This window comes from Vigna unguiculata, chromosome 8, assembly GCF_037176805.1.
Source record: "Vigna unguiculata cultivar grain cowpea cultivar isolate G323 ecotype 2 chromosome 8, ASM3717680v1, whole genome shotgun sequence".
Taxonomy (NCBI): domain Eukaryota; kingdom Viridiplantae; phylum Streptophyta; class Magnoliopsida; order Fabales; family Fabaceae; genus Vigna; species Vigna unguiculata.
This window is the reverse complement of record NC_140799.1, coordinates 19,943,881-19,966,327: the sequence shown is the minus strand read 5'-3', so window position 1 is coordinate 19,966,327 and position 22,447 is coordinate 19,943,881. Positions and strand designations below refer to the sequence as shown.

The following is a 22,447-nucleotide window of genomic DNA, read 5'->3' as shown; positions in this document are numbered from 1 at the left end:
ATTTTATGATTCCACCAATAGACTAGGATTAAATGATAAAAAATTAAGACGAAAACTAAAGAAATAACAATTATTTTTCATATATTTTGATCTTTAGACTTTAGAATTAAAAAAAAAATTCTAAAATTTTTAAACTTATGTGAATGTTCATTGTGGTAAGAATTTAAAAATTACTTAGAAATAATTTTTATAAATGACACTAAATTATTTTAGGGTTATGTATGGTTTTAGTCTTTTAATTTACATGTGAAATTAAATTCGTCTATCTCAAAAAGTTTATGTAAAATTCATCCTTATATTTTAGTAATCCATAAAAGAAAGATTTCTTGTGAATTTGTTTTAGACCACAATGGTTGATCAATAATTTGGGAAGTTTCTTCTCCATAACAAGTTTGATATGTTTCCCTCTTATAATATTTGTGAACCTAGTCTTCTAATTGTTTTAGTCTATAATTAATGTAGCCACAACATGTTTATAGGGTATACCAATTACTCCCGCACATAGAATGTGCATGAGTGTTCTTTTAGGTCAACTACAAACTTTCCCATGGTAAACCCCTATGTAACCTCAAACTTGTCACCACCAGCCATTACCTCTCCTTTCAATTTTCCTATCCAAACTTTTTATTGGTTTAGGCATGACATTACCAGGATATTTTATCAATTTTTCTCTTAAATTTGCAAATCTATTCAGTACAATCTTATCCACTCAACCATTGTTATAATTAGTGTGTCTCTAGCTAACAAGATGGTACTGTTAAATGATTTTAATAGACTATTCATAAGTACATCACATCTAGAGTAAGAACTAAATGCATGATTGCACCAACATTTTCCTGGAATACTGACTAACCACTCATGTGCTTCTTCATTTATTTTTTCCAATTCCAACATTTTAGCCTCTCATGCTCGGTAATAGGTAACTTTTACAACTGGCATCATCAAATCATGACTAAATATCACCCTCAAAAACTACCATCAAACCCTATAAAAGAATTCCAAATTAGTTGTAATATATTCATCAGTTATCATAAGGATATGTGGTATTTAATTACACAACATGTTCATACCTTTTTTTGATCAAATATGAAGACCCACCTATTTGTGGGCATATCCCCAATATCAACCAATAACAAAATAAGGAACCACCTCCAAGTTTTTTTACACTCATTTTCAACCACCACAAAAGCAATGGAAAAGTATTTGTCATCGGGTTCTCTTCCTACAACAACCAACAATTGCCCAACATATTTTGTCTTCAAATGACACTTATCAAGTGCAATAAAAGGTCTACAGCCACCTAAGAAACACTTTTTGCAACCATCCAAACACATGTAAAAACTCTAAAATCTTGGTTGAAATTTGGGAATACGTTCAATCAGTTTAATCTTGCAAGTTGTTTCATTGCTAACATTATTTAGTTTTTCCATGTAATCAAATAGTAGGGAATAATTTTTTCTCCATCTCCCTTAAGCACTTCCAAAGCCTTGTGTTTTGCTTCCAAAGCTATCTAGGTATTGATTATAGTGTTGTAGTATTTCTGAACATCACTAAGTATCTGGTTTGCTAACATAGTTCCAACATTTCAAATTTTTCCATCACAACTTTGGATACTCACTCTTTGTTGGTATTTTTGTTCATAAAACTCTTGCGCACTTATGTACATCAACTAATGTTTTAACACGAAAACTATGATAGGAACTAACTCTACTCACCAATATCACAAACCCACACCTTTTGCAACCGCTCTAACTTAAACTCCATCATTCTTATCAAATTCAATTTGTCTGCCATTCGAAACTGAATGCTCTCCAATGGCTTGTTTAGACAAACAAAATTCCATTCCCAGCTTAAACCTAAAGTTTTTACACATATCATCAACTCTAAACTTTGAAAAGTTCTCATCCCCCTCTATACCACTACCCAACTCTTCATTGATGTACTCCTAATCTATTTCATTATGCTCAACACTTTTATTTGCCTGGAAACCATCAGAACCAATGTCGTCAGCCCCTGCTTCAAACCCTCTATTTAATATTCTAAGTAATTTTTCCCATCTTTTAAGTGCATTAACAATGTTTCTACGAGGTCTATCCTTTATCCTAAAACCATTATCTTTGTCTTCACATAATTCTTCCTCAATACCATCTAGTTCCATAACTTCAATTGAACCTTCTTCAACATCATTGTAATCAATAACAACCTCACCAACATCACCTTCCTCACTAACCTCATCAGGCTCATCAACCTTGTCACCCTCACCACCTAACCTCATTCTCAACCCCACCATTTGTACAGCCTTCAATAAACTCAACAAACTCAATGTTTTGTGTTTCATTACCAATGTGTTCAACAAAAATATGTACTTCTTCTCTATTGTCATTTGCATAATTTCTAACTCCATGGCATCCTATCAAAACTAAGTAGTTTGAAATCCCTCTCCATGCTTCCTTTTCTTGGCTTCCACCATAACTTAAACTCATCAACATATTTGAATTCCCTTACTATACCAACATATTCAAAATATGATCAAACATATGGGTCAACATTACGTATGAAATGTTTTTCACCCTTGTAATACAACTTGGGAAACCTCGCAAACTTCCCGATATTGGGAAAGGTCACTGAGAATCCCATTTCCTACAATGTGAAAACCTCACAAACCTCATATATCATAAAAGGCTCAATATGAATCTCTACTTGGTTAGAATTAGTATGGTGTGTGCAAATTGTTGATTTGAGTTTTCTATAAAAATATTTTACATCTTGTGTGAGTATAAACTTTTAGAGTCAATAGAGGTTTTAAGATAATAGCTCAAATCCAAGTAAGGGAAACTAGATATTTAAAGTGAATATTTATTCTAATGTGATTTGTTAAGTTGATAACATGAAATATATTTGTAGGGATTTATTATATGTGGAATTACTTCTTTCTTTGTTGAAAATTGATTAATGTTTTGAGTTGAATGATGTTATATGATTGAGGAAAAATACGAGAATATATATATATATATATATATATATATATATATATATATATATATATATCATATTGAATTTGAGTTGTACTAAATTATATTTTATGTGGTTTGGAGAAGAAAAACAAATACATGTTAAATGGACAAAAATATGTTGGAAAAATCTAGAGAACTCAAGGTGGTTAAAGTCGCTAGGCAAGGATTGAATTCGTTGGGCTAAAAGGTGGGATTTTTGTTCCAGTAGGTGATCGTTGGGAGAGTTAGTTCTTCTACCAAGCAAAAGTTAATTTGAGAAAATCCAAAGAGACCACATGATGAAGGATTATCTTGTTCCTTTTTAAGATTATTGAATATGGTGTGAGTTGACTAAGAAAGCTAAGTGAAATCTCCACTGGACATTAAGATAGCATGCTATCTAGATGTGAAGGTTCCTTTCACAAAGCTCAAGAGAAGAAGATGATGGATTGATTCAAACAAAAAGAAAATGGAAAACACATAAACCATAGAAAACCAAGAACAATTAAAGGAAGAAGAAAAGATAAAATGGAAAGGAAAGAAATGGTAAAAATGTGAGAAGCACGCCATTACAAGGCTAGGCTAGAAGCCATGGCAACCTTGAAGATGAATGGATGTGTGCCGCCACTTGCTATGCAAGATAAGGCTTAAAAGTATTCACTCCCTAGGGAGGAAACTCTCACAAATGGTTGAGACACAAAAGTGTTTTTACTTCAAAATGTTCAACCCTTTTACATGTCTAGGAGCACCCCTTATATAGAAGAGTTTAAGGGCCTCTAAGCAAATAAAAGATACCTAAGGATGTCTCTACAAAAACCTAACCCTAGCTTTTAGAAACTAGGTCAAATAAGGTTACAAAAATGAGAGACAAAAGAGCTAACTATGGTGTGTGCAAGGCTAATTTCGTTCTAGCACAAAAGGAAACAAAGAATGTGTCTCATATGTCTCCAAAAAGTGACCAAAGTGTGCTAAAAACAAAGGAGACCAAAGGTACATAGGTACACTTGTTTTATGCCTTTTACTTTATGCTTTATGCCTTTGCTTTACTCTCTCATCCACATCATTTATGCTCCCCAATCACCATGCGCCACCTAGCATTGCTTTCTTACTCCTAATTAACCTACAAAGCAAATAAACATAGATTAGCATGTTGGCTTAAGTCAAGTCAACTATAGTCAACAAGTCAAACCTAGTAAAAGGTTAACAAGTCAACTAAAGTTGATTCAACTAAGTCAACTTAGAGAATCAAAAATAACAAACACAAATGAAAGGGATAAAGGATTAGTGAACTTCCTTTCTAAACATGCTTAGTCTTCTTAAGCATGTGCTTTCATCCTTGGTTGGGGTCAATCCTTCATCATTTGATTTCAAGGAGGATGCTACAACAAAAGGCATAAATCTCATGCAATAGCTAAAATACTTAGAAACAAGAATAAGAAAACTCAAAGAAGCAAAGAAGCTTTGATACCAAATGATGAAGGATTGACCCCAACCAAGAATGAAGGCACAAGGAACTGGTTGTTGACCGATCTAGAGATTCGTTGAGGGAGTGTACCTCTAGGAGGTACATGTAGTAGTTGAACGAGCCTAAGGTTTCAAAAAACTCCTAATAGATCTTGTTAGGCGAGCTAGTGAGCTTTCTAAGTTAGAAAGAGAGGTCTTTGTAAGGAATATATATATATATATATATATATATATATATATATATATATATATATATATATATATATATATATATATATATATATAAAGAGAGAGAGAGAGAAAAGTATACCTATATATAGTGACCAAAATCTACTGAGATATTGAATAATTGTATATGTCACGTGTATGAAGTATTTTCAAGGAGGAAGTGCTATATTATGTAATTTAGGAGCTGTATTGAATAAAAATTCCTTGACGAGATTATCCACTAGTGTAAAATAGGCTTTTTATACCGGTTAAAAAAGGCTTTTTATATTGGTTTTATTATCGGCATAGATGTAGGCGGTATAGAAGATTTGATCTTTCTATATCGGTTCCATGACAGGTATAAAAAAAGTATTTTTATACCATTTTCTAAAACCGGTATAGAAAGTCCTCTTGGAAATGGAAAGTTATGTAAGAAAAAAAATGACTTACTATACCGATTATAGTTCCAACCGGTATAAAAACTTACACATTTTACACCAAGTATGATCTCAATCGGTATAAAAAGTGATTTATTTTTTTTTATGAAAAATTCGTTTATGCTTCCTACCACATACCAAACCTATATATAATTACCCAAAACATCCAGAAAACAAATCTCATTCTATCTAATATTTACATGAAATAGAATCTAATGTTTATATGAAATATAATACTACTCCAAAACGAATTATTATATAAGTGATAAAACACCTAACATCATTTGACTACATCACTACATTATACAAAATAGGGCAGAAAATCATGTAATAAACAGTTCTATAGAAGAAACAAGCAGTCTCTCCTAGAAACAAAGAACTACGACATCAAATACAAGCCAACACACTAACAATTATATCAGTAGCCGAATATTGATTCATGAAATATAAACTGCGAATATGTGCAACCAATTGCGGATTCCTAAAAAACAGTGATTATAAACCTCATTAACATAAATAATATATAATTATATGTATAAAAGAATTCTTCTGAAACAAGGTTTAAATCTTACAGTAGATATACAAAAGAGAATGGTAGATTTTTACGAATTAGAAATTGAATATAGAGTAAAATTACCATAAACCTTTGTATACATTTGTTATGTTAATTATATATATAATAACCATATTAAAAGATATAAATGAGTAGCAGATGCAGTAGCAAACATTTTTTTCAAAAATCAGATAAGCACACTCTACCATTAAGAGTGAGTGCAGAAAAGATACTTCATTGACCAATTTAATCCGATTCTCCCAAGGATAAAGTCCAAAAAATAGGAAAATACCTGACCAGAACTAGGTAAATCACCATTCCTACCACATTCCAGCTGATAGGTGAAATTGAAATCATGTTGTTGCACTAGGGATCGGAATACGATGCACCCATCCCGGACTACCATAAACCCACTGTCTCCTAAATTGATAGCATTAAGGCCCTGTGCAAGAAACACACAATAATGAAGATATGTGAAGAATGAAACAAAACAAAGATCTCTTTCAGAATTACATAATAGCAAAATTATTTACTTACAAATCAGAGTAGAATATTTGTAACCAAGAAAAATCACAAGCCCTCAATTAAAACTATAAAATGAAGAAAAGCAGAAAAAAAGAGTCAAAGTTCAGGAACAAAGTTTAGAAATTACTACGCAAATAGAATAGAGTGGAATGTGTGATGCTTCATTCTTTCTTGTTCAACCCTTTAACCAAAATGCATCACTTTTTTTACCTTATGTCCTGTTCTATTTTCTTTCCAAAATGTAACAACTCGTAATATTTCACCCTATTTGAAGTAGTCTACTAAATGCTAGTATGCTACCTTAGTAAATTACTCAACAATCCCGACCATGGAACTTCATATTATGTAATCTTATGCTTAGATGTATCCAATGCTTTATATTTCAGAAAATTAACTGGTGCAACTTACAAGCACATAAAAAGCTTTTAAAAGAGACTTTTAACTATTACAATCACATTGAGGACTACTTTTACCATAAATTATTTAAGACAACATTTAGCTATGTAAACTGGAACTTTTGCATCATGATTCACTACGTATGTTAAAATGCACTAGGTCACAAGATCTATAAAGATCTAAGATTACTGCTTTAAAACTTCTCCACATAATTAAGTTACCAGAACAGTGAAAATTATTTTGGAAAGCCAATATATTTTGGAATCGTTTACCAGTACTCTATATGGGTTTTCCACAAATAAATGTTGTGGAATGAAGAAAATAAGCTGAAAAGGTTAAACCAATCACCAGAAGAACATTAGATAGTAGAAAAGGATACTAAAAATAGCAACTAAAAAGGAAGCAATAACTAAGGAAGTTAAATTCATTACTACGGTAATATATGTCAAGGTTATGGCGTAGAAGCTGTTGTAATATTCCAAACAAAAGAGCATAAAGGAGAAGTTAACCTGATTAGTAAGTGCAATGATGCATGCAGTAGAGGAACCTTTAGCTTTCGTACTTGAGTGTGCTTTTTCCAGCATCCTAGCTGGATCAATTGAACCTTTGGGTTCCTCCTGATCAGTTGAATAATCCAATTATAGGTCACTAATTGATGTGATGAACAAGGAAACAACATGTTGAATTGAACAGTATACAAACAAAAATTATTCATTACAAGAATAGTAACCACCGAACTGACCTTGGAAGGATGCACAAAAGATCGATATTACCTATCTTGAAGTCTTCCCAAGAATGAAAACCTCTGCAAAACAAAATAAAAAATGCTTCTACAAGAGCTCCCATATCCTTGTCAGATATGCTTTTAAATCCGACAACAACCCTGCCATATTAAAAAGTTAATGATGCATGTTATATGGAATCTGCCTATGATTAATAATGCAATCATAAAATATATGGAATCTGCCTGCATGTTAAATTTAACAAGATTGGAAATATCAATTAAGAAATGCACCAACCAACAGAGGAAGAAACAAAACTGGTTGAGAGAGAATGGCAATAAAGAACTAACCTATTTTTTAAATATATATAAATATACACAAACTGATTAAATATATCATCGCAAGATTTTGCAGTTTGTGTCATGTTCCCTCCTTTACGAACCCTACAAAAGCACAAATTCTGTAAGAGACTACCCTGCTTATTACTACTCTCTAAGTATTGTAATAAAATACAATTGTTCAAATTTTACAATGATATTATCATTAAAAGCAAGAACAAACTAATCATCAAGTAATGAGAGTAAAAGAACTATTAAGTTGTGACTGAATTACTTGTGAAGGGTCTCAACTATGCCCATTAAAGTAAGATAGTGACCGAAGGCACGAGCAAGGATGAAAGCTTCTTCTAGTCATCTTTGATTACTCTAAAGCCAATTACTTCTCAAGCAGCTCTACCATGTTCAAAATACCTGCCTGCCTCATATTACAACCACTCTGCCAAAAAGAGAATTTGAACTCCGTGCCACCCAATTTCCACATCCAAGATTCTCACCCCACGAACTCACCTTATGCACCATCACAATCCATAACAAACAAAATCGACAATGATGATTGATGAACAAAACACTAAAAAATGAGTAGTCAAGAACTGTTGTGGTCAGCATTTGGGAGAAATTTTGGAGGAGCGAAACACGAACGTGAACAGAAGAGAGCAACTCCAATGGAGGAGCGAACACAAATGGTGAAGGAAAGGAGAATGGAGGAGACAACGACAAAATGGTGAACGGTGAATGGTGAACGGAGAACGACGAACGATAAATGCGACGAGAACTCAACGACAACGTACGAACACGATGAGACCCCAATGTGGCGAGTAAATAGAGAAGGAAAAAAAAAGGCACAGAGTCTGGAGAAGCGAATGAAGTGCGAAGCGCGCAAAGAGTCGGAGAAAAGATTCAATATTTTATACCTATTATACCATGGAACAAGAATATAAATTATTCTCCAATAATACAAAAATACTACTAAATCACTTTCTATATCTATTTTAGGCTCAATAGCTATAAAAGAATTCATATTATTTACAAAATTATGATTGCCCCCTCCTTCTATACTTGATGGATTTTAACAGGTATAATATGTAGGTATAAAAAGGCAATTTTGTACTAGTGATCCAGACTTACTTTATATTCAAATTAACATAGAGAAATATATTTGGGAGGTGAGAGTCGATCCATGTTCCTTTAACAAGAATTAATGTGAAAGAGAATTATTCCAGTAGATTATAGAGAATTAATTTGGTCATATGAAGAGAGTTTAAATCTTGATATATTAGACTGAGTAGAGTTCAGTTAATTTCGTCAAAATCAACTGGGTATCCATATAACATGTATTAAAATTTCTAAATCTAATTTAAGATAGGGTTAATTAGTTGAATGGTACCCACTTTTGTTCGAAAGTTTCAGTTTGGTACCTGTTTTTATAAAAGTTTCAATTTCGTCCAAAATTTTGAAAAAGTGTCAATTAGGTCCCTTTCAGAAAAAAAATTATTAATGCCGTTAACGGTGTGTCACGTGTCAATCTCTAGGTTTTTTATTTGTTTTTTATTTTTAATGTTTATTTTTTAATTTATTTTTTAATTTTTTTTGCCACTTGTCAGATCCTTGGTGTGACAGGTGACATTGTTAGTGCCATGTGGCAAGGTACTGTCAAATGTGAGTGTTCTTGTCAAATGTCATTGTCTTGATTTCAGTTTCGTCTCCTCATATGTATATTTGTTTCAATTAAAATAATGAAAAAAAATTAGAGGCCGAACCATGGCACGCCCTTAATGGTATTGATAATTTTTTTTTGAAGAAACCTAATTGAGACACTTTTTCAAAAATTGAAATAAAATTAAAATTTTTTTTAAAGCGAATACTATACTAAAACTTCCGAACAAAAGTGAATACTCTTGGACTAATTAAGCCTTTAAGATATTAGTCTTCCAAAAATAGTAACATAATATCTATAGCGATATTTATGTATTATAGATAAAATGATGAAATTACTTCATATATATGAATCTTAAATTACTTTGTTTATATATTTCTTTTTAAATCTTAAATATATTAGCTTGGATTTTAGAGTTATGATATCCTTCTCCTGTAATAGTGTATTACACTCTATATAGGATATGTACGGATTAAAAAGCATTTATTTGGTTAAAAATGCATTAAAAAAGTACCTATCAAATGTAGAACAAAAGAATTCTGGAACTAAAATAAAAAATTAATAATGGTTAAAATCAATAAAATATTTCTTGGTACGCACCAATTACTTTAATTCGGCTGTTTCTTTGTCTTGGAGTTACTGACGGCAAAAGCTCTTTTCTTTTTGAGCTATTATTATTATTTTTTACAGGCTTTTACACTACTACAAGAAAATCTCCGCTAAGAAAATCTCTAAATAAAAATTAATTTCAAAAATAAAAATAATTAATCATTGTAATGACCAATTTAAATATTAATTTATAATATTAAAAATTATTGATTATTAAAATAGTTATTTCTATAAATAAAAAATTATAATTGGTCACTAATTAATTAGAGACTAATTTAGAAACTAATTCATTTGATAATTAACATCTTGGTAACTAATTTTTAGTGACCAATTTGTTTTTGTAGCTAAAACTTTGATAGCTAATTTTAGAGACCAACTTAGTAGCCAATTATAATTTTTTTAGGTATAATTACTTATTTAGTTCTCTAATATTTTGGTTTAGTTCATCTTGGTCCTTTCATTATTTTTTTGTTCATTTTAGTTCTCTAATTATTTAAAAAAGCTCAATTTGGTCATTTATGCTAAGTTAATATTAACACAGTGTTCGTACAGGTTACATATCAATTCGTGAAATTTTCAATATTATTTAATTTTTTAAAAAATATATAAACTATCTCGTGGCATGACTATAACCTGACATGTGGTAGTGATAGTGGTTGTTTTCAATTTTGTCCTTTGTACTAAAATGAAAACAAGCACTATCATGTGATAATAATATGACACGTGACTAGGATGTCAACGGGGCGGGTAGGGTACGGGTAGTAGCTCCCCCGTACCCTACCCGCTGAATAAATATTCGCCCCGTACCCGTACCCATATCCGTCGGGTATCCGTTATGCGGGTACCCGTCTATTTTTTTTCATATCCGCGGGTATCCACGGGTACCCGCGAGTATTTACAAAAATATTTAAAAAAAATAAATATTTAACCATAATTAGTGCTTGGATCAAGAAGTCTCTTTTCTCCGATTTATTCTTGAAAAATAAACAAATAAAAAATCATGACCAATTTATATTGTAGTTTATTTTTGAATAAAATATTAAAGAAATTACTAACTTCATCAATGTACACCTCTTGCAACATTTTAATCTAGAAGAGCCCGAAAACATAAGAAGTTCATTAAAAATTTCTAACAGTTACTTAATTAAAATATCTAAGTAAAAGTGTTAATTTCATTACCTTCCATGTTGGTCCATAACCAGTCTTGGAGACACATCAATGCCTCCACAATATCTGAAAGTAATTTACTCGGTTGTGGGGTAAGAATCTGACCACCATTATTGAATGAAGACTCATAATGTTTTTTACTAATATATATATATATATATATATATATATATATATATATATATATATATATATATATATATATATATATATATATATATAAGGGTAGTTTTCTAAATTAAAATTTAGCGGGTACGGGTATCCACGGGTACGAATACTATGATACCCATACCCGCCCCGTTAACATGCGGGTATCAAAAATACCCGTACCTGCAGGTAGCGGGTATCCATTTTTAATATTCGTTTCTTACCCGTTGCGGGTTTTATCCACGGATACCCGCAGGTACGGATTTTTTTGACACCCCTACATGTGACACTGTACGGACACAACGTTAACATCAATTTAACAGAAATGACTAAATTGAACATTTTTAAGAAATTGGAGGATTAAATTGAACAAATGAAAAATTAGGGATCTTTTTAAAAATTCGAATAAAATTAGAGGATAAAATTAGGTATTAAGCCAAATTTCAAAAAGTTGAAATTCCAAAAGTTAAAATTATTATCACTTGTACAAATTTTTTCTTTTTTTACAATAAAAATATAATCATTATTTTTCACTAATATATGTAACAAAAAATGTTTTCATAATTTTTTTTTAAGAAGTATGAAATTTTTATGTTTTATATGTAAGAATAATGGAAAACATATTGCCCAAAAGTTTGCGAGTAGCAATAACAATAGAAAATTACATCAATATCCCAAAAGAGAATATCAATATTTTTATCTTGGGAAAATCCTCTCTCAATGTGAGAAGTAAAAATTTGCATGCATAATCGAGTCAATCAATCTCTACTAAGATCAAATATGAATACAAAAATATCAAATTAAAAGCACAAATAAGTGTTTATGACCAATCAATATACATTAAAACAATGATGATCTCAAATATGAAGAATAAATAAAGAGAAACGTAATAGAGCAATAATACGAAATTGATTTCTCTAATCGTGGACCTCCAATTGACAATCCAAATGAAGAACCATATGTTGTGAACCTACCATCAACATTTCAGCCTTATCTAATAGTGAACAAAGCAGAATTCACGATTTTACTTGACAAATATGCCAACCAATCAAATTTCTCTTTCCTTCCTCTTTTCCAAAGGTTGCAAAAATAACACTTCTCCACCTAGAGCTTAGGTTAAGGGAGAAAAAGTGTGCTTGACTAGTTTTGACCTTTTAGACACATAGTTGGGAGTCTAACCCAACATAGAGTAAAATCAATCCTTGAAGGATCCAAATAAATAATTTCATAAATATTTTCTTAGTAAATAAAATTATTTTTGTTAGATTTAATGGGAAAATTAATATTTTTAAAAAATTACATTTATTTTGCATGATTAATTAAATGATTTGTCTTAGGACGAACGTCACAGAATGCCAATACTTTCCTTACATGTAAGTGACTCCTAGTCCCAAATTTGTTTTCGAATATCATTTGTTTTTGTTTTTCTATAGTTTTTCATAATAAACTATGATTGTGATTCTTTAGTATTTTTTTTAAAATATTTTTCACTAGTCCGTTGTGACCCGATTGCGACACATAGTTTTAGCTCGAATTGTAATCAACCTTGCTTGTTTCTCTTCTTTGCTCTCGATCTTTGAATATTCATTTTTTCTATCTTTTGTTTTCTTCATCATGGAAAATTAATTATTCAAGTTCAATTCACATAATTAAGAGCATACAATCCAAATTAAGTCTTTTGATGATTATTTACACTACAAAAGAAAATATCTTATTTGTGACCAATTTTAGTGATAAAAAATAATTAGTCACTATAGTGATTAATTTATATACCAATTTATAACCTAAAAATTATTGGTAACTAAAATAGTTTCTAAATTAGTCTCTAAATTGGTAACTATAGTGAATTGGTCTCTAAACTGATCACTAATGGGGAAAATTTGTATCTAAATTGGTCACTAATGGGGAAAATTTAGAGGCCACTTTTTTTTGTAGCTGAAACCTTGGTAAATAATGTTAGTGACTAATTTAGAGACTAATTCAATGTAGTGACCAATTTAGAAACTATTTTACTTACTAATCATTTTTAGTTTATAAATTGGTATCTAGATTGGTCACTATAGTGACTAATTATTTTTTATCCCTAAAATTGGTCATTAATAAGATATTTTCTTGTAGGCTTAACACTTTATATTTGTTCTTCTCATATATTTTTTTGGATTTCCATCTCGTGATATTTATTTATGTTTATGATTTTAGAAATCAAATTAGGAATTAATTGAATCTCTATTTGATAATTAAAAATTAGATTCAATGGTGTTTTGGTTTGATTTGTATCTCTTAGATTAAAGTTCAATAAATACTTTGGTCTTGTTTTTTTCTTAAAACAATCATTTTGAGCATCAAAGTGTTCAACTTATCATAGGAGATACAAGTTGTGTTGATGAACAATTGCAAGATTTATTTGTCGTATGCTTTTTCTACTAGACGCAAGTAATTTATATATACTCTTCATCTCATAAGCTTTTTTCATAGACATAAGTGAGTATACTTCATCTAATAGACCTACGCTCTGAGCATTTTATTGTACGTATAAAACTTATAAATGTTTTTCTTTTTTATTCTTGGAGAAAATGCTAAGTTGTTGGACTTGAGTAAAAGATTCAAATCTTAAGTGAATATGCTTTTTACGATGATTGAAGAAAGAAAAGTTAAACGTATGATTAAACGTTATCCTGTACACTGAGCAAATTTTCTTCCAACAAGGTTGGAAAAAAAGGACAAGGTCCATGTTTTGAACGAATTTAATCTAAAGAAAATTTTGGTGAAGTGTTGAAAATTGGTTTAATCAAGTCGAAAATAGTTAACCAATTTCACTTACTTTGAACTAATTTGACCTGTGTTGAGAGGATTGAAAATTGGTTTATATGGATTTGGATGAGGCAATTTTAAAATAGTAATTCATTTATTTGGAGAATTTAAAATTCTTTCAAGGAAAATGACATGTTTGGATGAGGAAATTAAAAGGAAATTGAAATTGAGAAATTTTAAAAACGTATTTCAAATAACTAAAATAGTAGAATTTAAAATTCACTAAAAAAAGAAGGAAATTGAAATTCTCCAAGTTGTGGAATTGCTCATTAGTTAGGACAAAAAAAGTTCATAAATCCAAAAAGTCGAGCCGATCCGAACTTAAGGTTGAGTCGAGTCAGCCCGAAAATAAGGTCGAGCTGAGCTGACCCGAGTCGAAGGTTGAACTGAGTCGGCTCGGGACGATGGACGAATTAAGATAGCCTAGGACCAAGGTCAAGTCGATTCACCTTTGTTCGAAGGTCGAGTTGGCCTAGGCCAAAGGACAAGTTACACCAACCCTGACCGAAGGTCAAGCTGGGTTAGCTTTGGCCGAAGGTCAAGCTAGGTCGGTCTGGGCAACAGGTCAAGCTGAGTCGACCTGAGTAATAGGTTGAGCCAAATCAGTATAGACCGAAAGTCGAGCCTAGTTAGTCTGTGTTGCATGTCAAGTTGAGCAAGCCAGACCACATGTCAAGTCAAGCCGAAGGTCTAGTCAAGTTGGCTCTAACTGAATGTCCAGATGAGATGGCTTTAAGTTGAGTCAGTCTCGGCCAAAGGTCGAGCCAGGTCGGCCCGGGCCGAAGGTCGAGTTGATTTGACCTAGATATAAGGTTTAAACCAATCTACCCTTGTTGAAGGTTGAGTAGAGTCAACTTAGACCGAATTTATTCAAATTGACTGAGGTTGAATCGTTTAAAATTGTGTTGAGGTCGAATCAATTTGAATCGGTGATGATTGTTTCTTGAAAACCACTTCCCAGCAAATGTACTGGTACGTAGTAGTATCAACAAGTGTCGTCTCCATAAGGAGTTAGCAAGTATATTGGTAGTTTGATTTTTGGGTTTTTTGGTTTTTATAAAGAGTGCAAGTAAAAATAGATAGTAGTAATTAGATAGATTAACTGGAGTAGGGACTACAAATTGATTTCATCTCATCTTCTTCTAGTACACCACTATCGTCATCTTTACTTACTATGCAAATCATTCAATGTCATGGGAGTACTCCTTCTATGTAGATCCAGGTTCATCCTTGATACACTAGAACCTAAGGACTTCAAATCCAATATGATTCCTCTACTCCTGGTAGAATGAATCCTTGCTTTAACGTGCACGACTCTCTCCTCCAACATCCCGTCTGGCTACTTAAATTAACACTAGTAGATGTATGATAATTTTATTGGACCATAGTTTGAGACCGGTTTCCGAACTCAATCGAAACCAATTAAATAAATGAGTGATCAAGTGGTGGAGCTCCAAAGGTGCATGAAGAGCTCCATGTGCAGCGGAAATGGATGAAGGAATGGAGGCAAGTTGGAAGGCACTTGCAAGCAATGGAAGGTGAAAGAGGTGATAGGATTTCCTAATCTATGCTAGCCTAAGGAAGGTGGCTAGAGGTAGAAAGAGGAAATCTCTAGAAAGTGGTGACTCTCAAAGACAATAGAGGGAGGAGTGCTCTCAACTCAAGTTGCATCTATTGCATAAAATTTCAAGAGTGTCTACAAATGAGTGAAATTTTGGCTTTTATATGAAGCCATTTACACATGAGAAAGGAGAGCCATTGGATGGAGTGAGCCTTGATCTTGGCCCTTAGATCAAGCTTGGAGAAGGAGGCTTGATCTTGGCCATTCGATGATGCTCGGCAACGGCGCCAAATTTGATATCGCTGTCGTTAGGCGATCAAATTACCACTACTTTAGCAACTTCAGTATTGCCAGTTTGTAGTGAAGAAAATAGTTAGGGTTAAGATAACCCTGAGTCGTCTCACAACGAATACGGAATTGATCTCAAATATTTGATTCTCAAAAATGCAATTTAAAACTAGCAACTATAAAAATAGGGGGGTTTTGTTATGCAAAGAAAATGACACGGAAGATTGTAAACACAGTAATAGTAAATAGGTCAATTCCACTGCTTTTTCTAAATAAGATTCTTCATTGGTTATCTAGAGATTATTGTTAAATTAATTATTGTTGTTGATTTACAAATCAATCAATGTAAAGACTCAATTCATTTGTTGGCATCCTCACTTTTAATCAAAGTACAGTCTCAATTAAAAGTGAGAATTGTTAGATTATCCATAGTAAATTCAATCAAAGTACAGTCTCAATTAATTTTACTATGCCTAATCATGTCTATTCCTTTGTTTCTTTACCAAATAGAAAACTTAATTAATCAAAGTAAAGTCTTGACTAATTTTAGTTAAAGTAATTACCTCTAATCAAATTAAAGTCTCAATTATTGGCAAAAACTTATTTAATCAAATGAAAGTTTCTAAACAAAATCAAAGTAAAGTCTCAATTTTATTTAAAAACCTATTAACTCATATGATTAGCATGCATGTAGATTTAAAATCATTATTCTCTATTCGATTAAGAAGCAAAGGACATAGATAAACAAAAACCACAACAATAATCAAAATAACAAAACATATAAATTCATCTAACCTCAGAATCCATTTAAGAAATTATAGTGGAATCAACCCTTAAAAGCTTAGCCCTCCATGGCTTTGATGGAATACATGATGATATGAAAGAAAGAAAATAAAAGAAAGAATGAGAGATGTGGTGGAGACGGTATCTGTCAAAACCAGAGAGTTCTAAGTGTCTAAGCTGTCAGCTGTAAAATTTTTGTCAGTTCCCCCGCTTCTGCTCCCTTAAGTCTCTTTATATAGGCTTCCACTGGACTTTGGGCTTTATCTGTCAGTTGCTAAATTCTTTCATTTTTATTTAATTAATTAGCAACTCAATTTCTGTTCAATTTCCAATTCTGCCCCTCTTATTTAAGCATTTTTACAAAATTGACCAAAGTTTGACCAGTTTGACCAGAGTTTGACCAGTTTGACTGTCCAATAGCAGCCTGACACGTGGCGCAGAGTGTCTCTCTCCAGAATTAGGGTTTCACTCTCACACTCTTCTCCCTCCCTCGTGACGGCGCGGCTGCCGGCGTGGTGCTGCTCCGGCGAGCTCTTCCGACGCGGTTCCTGTTCGAAGATGGTGGTGAAGCTGCGGTGACCATGGTGGTGCAGTGGTGCGGGAATGATGGCGCGCTGTTATGGTTGTGCGCGAGGAAGAAGATGGCGGAGCAAGGTTCAGATCTGCAATGCGCGTTTCTGGTTCTAGCTCGCGGTTGCGCGGAGAAGATGGAGGCGGCGCTGCTCGATGGTCGTTGGTGCGTCGCGGTGGCCGCGATGTTGCAGGTGGGCGCGCGAGGAAATGGCAGCGGCGGCTGGTGAAGGTGGTGTGCGACGGAAGCTGCAAAGGTTGGGAGTGGCCGACGAGATTGGCGTTTTCCGGCGTAAAGGTGGTGACGGAAAATGGCTGGTACAGGTGCTGGTGGCTCGCGGTGGTTGCGGCGCGATGGAGGAAGAAGGTGGCGCTGTCCGTGGTGGTTCTGCAGTTTCCGGCGAGTTGACGGTGGAAGGGGCTGTGGTGGTCGGCGAGGTTGGCGGCGGCGGCTGTGTGGAGGGTGGTCATGGTGGCTGAAATTAGGGTTAGGGTTTTGGGAGATGAAGATGATGACGTGGCAAGATCTGAGTGGTCAATTGGGTGAGTGGAGGATTATGACACGTGGCGGCTTATGGTTGGCTAATTTTAAAAGGTAAGGATTGCCACATGGCATGATCTGGTTTAGTGGAGTTTAAGTGGTAGGAGGGGTGCAACTTAGTGAAAACTGGGGGTGTAGAACAGGTTTTTGTGGTCCACTTTAAAAGGAGTGTGCAAGTAAAATCTGGGGGTGCATTTAGCTCCTGATTTATTCTTTCTCAGAATTTCTTGATTTTGGACTTATTTTGTAACTTTGAATATTTCAAAATCACATTATTAATTGACTAAAAATAAATTCCAGCTGCATTAACAAACGTTAAAATATCCAATAATATTTTATGCAACTAAAATCAATTTTTACGCCACTTTTACCAAACTTACTCAATAAATCCAATAATCACAAATCCTAATTAAATCAATCTTTAAGCACAGAAAATTCAATTAAATCCCCAAATTTAAATATTAAATGAGGGCAAAAATTTGAACTCATCAATGCGCCAACATCCTACAACATCCTCCTAGGCCACCCTTCCCTGAACACCCTTGGCGCCGTCGTCTCCACCCCCCACTTAGCCATGAAGTTCCCTTCCCCTTCCGGTGACATCCTCACCATCCACTGCGACCAACGCTTGGCACGCGAATGCTATAGGGCCAGCCTACCACCACAGCCCCCAATTCAACAAACCAACCACATTGAGCGACCTCCTGGCTCTGGCATCGCCCTGTCAGGCGAGGATCTAGACCTTAGAGTAGGCCGGGATGTTCGTCTTGAACCAGTTGAGGAGACCTCCCTTCTAGAGCTTTCTAACGGTCATTCTATCAACCTACGCACCGGTTTGAACTCTGACGAGCGTGCCATCATCACACCCATCCTCACCAACAAGACAGACCCTTTTGCCTGGTCAGCCGCCGATCTCCCTGGAGTGGACCCTCTAGTGGCATCCCACAAACTATCCATCTATAAAGAAACCCGCTACGTATCCCAGAAAAAGCGCAAACTTGGCGAAGAACGCCGGCTAGCAGCTAAGGTTGAAGCCAACAAATTACTGAACGTAGGATTCATAGAAGAAGCTCAGTACACCACTTGGCTTTCTAATGTAGTCTTGGTGAAGAAAGCCAATGGCAAATGGCGAATGTGTGTGGACTACACGGATCTAAACAAGGCTTGCCCCCGCGATGCCTACCCCCTACCCAATATTGATCGACTTGTTGACGGTGCGGCAGGAAATAAAGTGCTTAGCTTTTTGGATGCATATTCCGGATACAACCAAATCCCCATGGTCGTATCTGACATGACCAAAACCGCCTTCATCATGGACGATGCCAACTACTTCCATAGGGTAATGCCTTTTGGCCTCAAAAACGTTGGATCAACCTACTAACAACTGATGGACAAGGTTTTTAGTCACCTGATGGGACAATGGGTCGAAGTGTATGTTGATGACATGGTTGTCAAGTCACCAAGTCACCACCAACATGCTGAGGACCTATCAGCAGTCTTCTCTGCGCTAAGCCAATACAACCTTCACCTCAACCCAGACAAGTGTGTATTCGGCGTCGACCAAGGTAAATTCCTTGGTTTTATGCTAACCCAGCGCAGCATAAAATCCAATCCCGAAAATGCAAGGCTATCATCGAGATGCGCAGCCCCGCTACCATCAAGGAGGTCCAACGGCTCATAGGCCGCCTCACAGCCATTTCCCGTTTCCTACCCAAACTGGCCGAACAAACCCAACCCATAGTCCAACTCTTAAAGAAATCCACCAGGTTCACGTGGACTAATAATTGTGAACAAATCTTTCAAAAACTGAAAACCACCCTCACCTCACCACCTATCCTCCACAAGCCGGATACTCACCAACCCCTACTCGTATACATCACAGCCACCGACTAAACTGTTAGCGCCGTGCTCGTCCAAGAGATAGAGGGCACGCAACATGTTGTCTACTTCGTTAGTAGGACACTGTAGGATCCCGAAACTAGATATCAAATGGTAGAGAAATTGGCTTTATCTTTAGTCCACGCAACTTGCTGCTTACGCCCATACTTCCAAAACCACAGCATCACCGTCAAAACCGACTACCCAATCCAAAAAATTGTGCAAAAACCAGATCTAGCCGGACGGATGTCATCCTGGGCCGTCGAGCTGTCAGAATTCAATATTCGCTACGAACCCCATGGCCCCATCAATGCTCAATGTCTTTTAGACTTTATCAACGACCTCTAGCACACCCCCACAGAGGACTAATGGACACTTCATGTAGATGGTTCCTCAAACCCAAAAGGTGCCGGTGCTGGCATTGTGTTAGAAGGACCCAACGACATCCTCATCGAAAAATCCCTTCACTTTGCCTTCAAAACATCAAACAATCAAGCTGAATACGAAGCTATCCTCACCAGCCTTTCCCTTGCCCGCGAAGTAGGTGTCAAGACGCTAACATGCAAAACCGACTCCAAACTCATTGTAGGACACCTGAATGACGAATTCCAGATTAAAGACCCCATCCTCCTACAATATTACCATCTGGTCCGAACAGTCATTCAATCTGCTTTTGAGCGAGTCCGCATCGAATACATTCCAAGAACCGACAACATCAGAGCCGACATCCTCTCTAAATTAGCCAACACCAAACTAAAAGGCCGCCACCGATCCCTGTTGCAACAAACACTATCTACACCCTCCATAACACATACTTGTCAAAACCTAACCCACGACCCAACGGACAACACCGCCCCCCCCCCAAAACCATAACTGGACCACCCCCTATATCCAATACCTAAAAACCGATAACCCCCCACAAGATGCGGACAAAACTTGCCTGGCTAAGGCCGCCAGGTATACCATGATAGGACAACGAGTCTTACAATATATAATAGACGAGTTTGTTCATACACCGATTAGATAAGTATACCAAAACATATTAAATGAGTTATTTCATACATTAATTAGATGAGTCTACACATTTCTGAAAGTCCCTGAAGAATTAATTTACACTTTTATCCATTTGTTTTTGTTTTTGTTTTTTTTTTTTAAATATTTTACTTTAAACTTTATTATTTAAAATAATATTATTTCAAAAAATAAAATATTTACTCTTTACCCATTTATTTCTTTTAGAAAAATATAGTTAACTTTTACTTTTATTTTTTAAAATATTATTATTTCAAAAAATAATATATTTACTCTTTTATCCATTTATTTTTCTTAGAAAAATATATTTTAATTTTACTCTTATTTCTTAAAATAATTTTTTTAACTATTATTTAATATTTAATATATTATAAACAATATCTTTTCATACTTTTACTTTTAAATAACTTATTATTTTAGTTCTTATAATAATGATAAATATGTTTAGAAATGTATGTGAAAATAGAAATCAAATTCAGATACTTAAATAAAAATATAAAAAATTTATAGTTATTTTTAATATTACAAATTTTTATAAACAAAACAACAATTACTAATATATCAATTAGACGAGTTTATTCATCCACTAATTAGATAAGTCTACTAATATATATTACACAAGTTTATTCATACATATTAGACAATTATATCCATGCTCTAATTATAGAAGTCTTGTAATACACATTAGACGAGTTTGTCCATACATTTATTAGATGAGTCTAACAATACACATTAGGTAAATGTGCACATATATTAATTAGACGGGTCTAATAACACATATTAGACAAGTTTGTTGATGCAAAGATAAGATGAGTCTATCAATACACATTACACCAGTCCCTTTATGCACTAAATTATAGTTTTAGTGAGTCTACTTTGCATATCTATGCATGCTCTATCATTTATGTATTTTAGAGAGTCTACTCTATATTTTTTGTACATGCTTTGTCATTTATAATTTTATAAAGTCTATTCTTTACATTTTTTTACATACATATTGACTTTCTAAATGTATAAATCATTTTTTATGATGATTTTATTCAATACTTAATTATAAACTTAAAAATAATTTATTTATTTTCTTGAACTTTAAATTCTTCTTAATATAATATATATTTACTAACATAAAAAAATACAAAAATAAATATCAACCCGCGTAACCCTATTATTAACTTGAAACCAAGTAAATTAGTAAAATAATAAGAAATCAGTTCCTAAATTTCTAAATTACACATAACCCTATCATTAACTAGACTTCTTTTCCACAAATTCACTAATCTGAATTAGCGTAGTTGGCGAAGAGAGTGTTGGGGCTCGAAACGTAGATGTTGCAGTTCATGTGGGCGTCGCCAGAGTTGATCCAAGGTCCGAGATCTGCTCGGTGCAGTGGCGTAGAGCAAACCATTATCGTTTGCTCGTGATGGAGGTGTCAAGCAACTCATGTGTTTGAGGCATTGTGGTTGGCGGCGTGATCGAAGGGAAGATGAAGGTTTTTTCTCTAGAGTGTGGTCTCAGATCTCTTTTTCATGTGGGTGTTGGATTTGGTGTTGAGAATGAGCGTGGGAGGATGGTAGTTGTGAGAGGGGGTACTTTCGGTGTGTCTTGTTCTGTCTTCGTCACCGAGTTTGTCGAATTCACGCTCCTCTTGAATCTGCAAGAAGAAAAAGGAATTTAGAAAATAAGAAGAATGAGGAAGAATGAGGAAGAAGAGAGAAGAAAGCACAAATGGGAGTGAAGTGACGTGATTTGGAGGAGGAAGCTACTGGAGTTG

General features: G+C 34.2%; 1 protein-coding gene across 1 annotated transcript; it reads right to left on the bottom strand.

Annotated features, from left to right (window-relative positions):
• Positions 1-2,529: 2,529 nt before the first annotated feature.
• On the bottom strand, positions 2,530-8,154 carry LOC146884210 (putative protein phosphatase 2C 55). The gene is made up of 5 exons (XM_085665900.1): positions 8,143-8,154; positions 7,085-7,192; positions 6,848-6,901; positions 5,947-6,096; positions 2,530-2,640 (listed from the first exon to the last, which is right to left on the bottom strand). The coding sequence occupies exons 1-5, from the start codon at positions 8,152-8,154 to the stop codon at positions 2,530-2,532; spliced, it is 435 nt and encodes a 144-aa protein (XP_085522026.1).
• Between the last annotated feature and the right edge of the window lie 14,293 nt (positions 8,155-22,447).

Excerpts from the sequence above, each read along its gene's own strand:
- LOC146884210 (XM_085665900.1), bottom strand. Across the intron at positions 6,097-6,847 it reads AAAACCCATATAGAGTACTG|GGCCTTAATGCTATCAATTT; the intron begins GTAAACGATTCC and ends TTTCTTGCACAG. Across the intron at positions 2,641-5,946 it reads ATTTACCTAGTTCTGGTCAG|GAAATGGGATTCTCAGTGAC; the intron begins GTATTTTCCTAT and ends TTCACATTGTAG.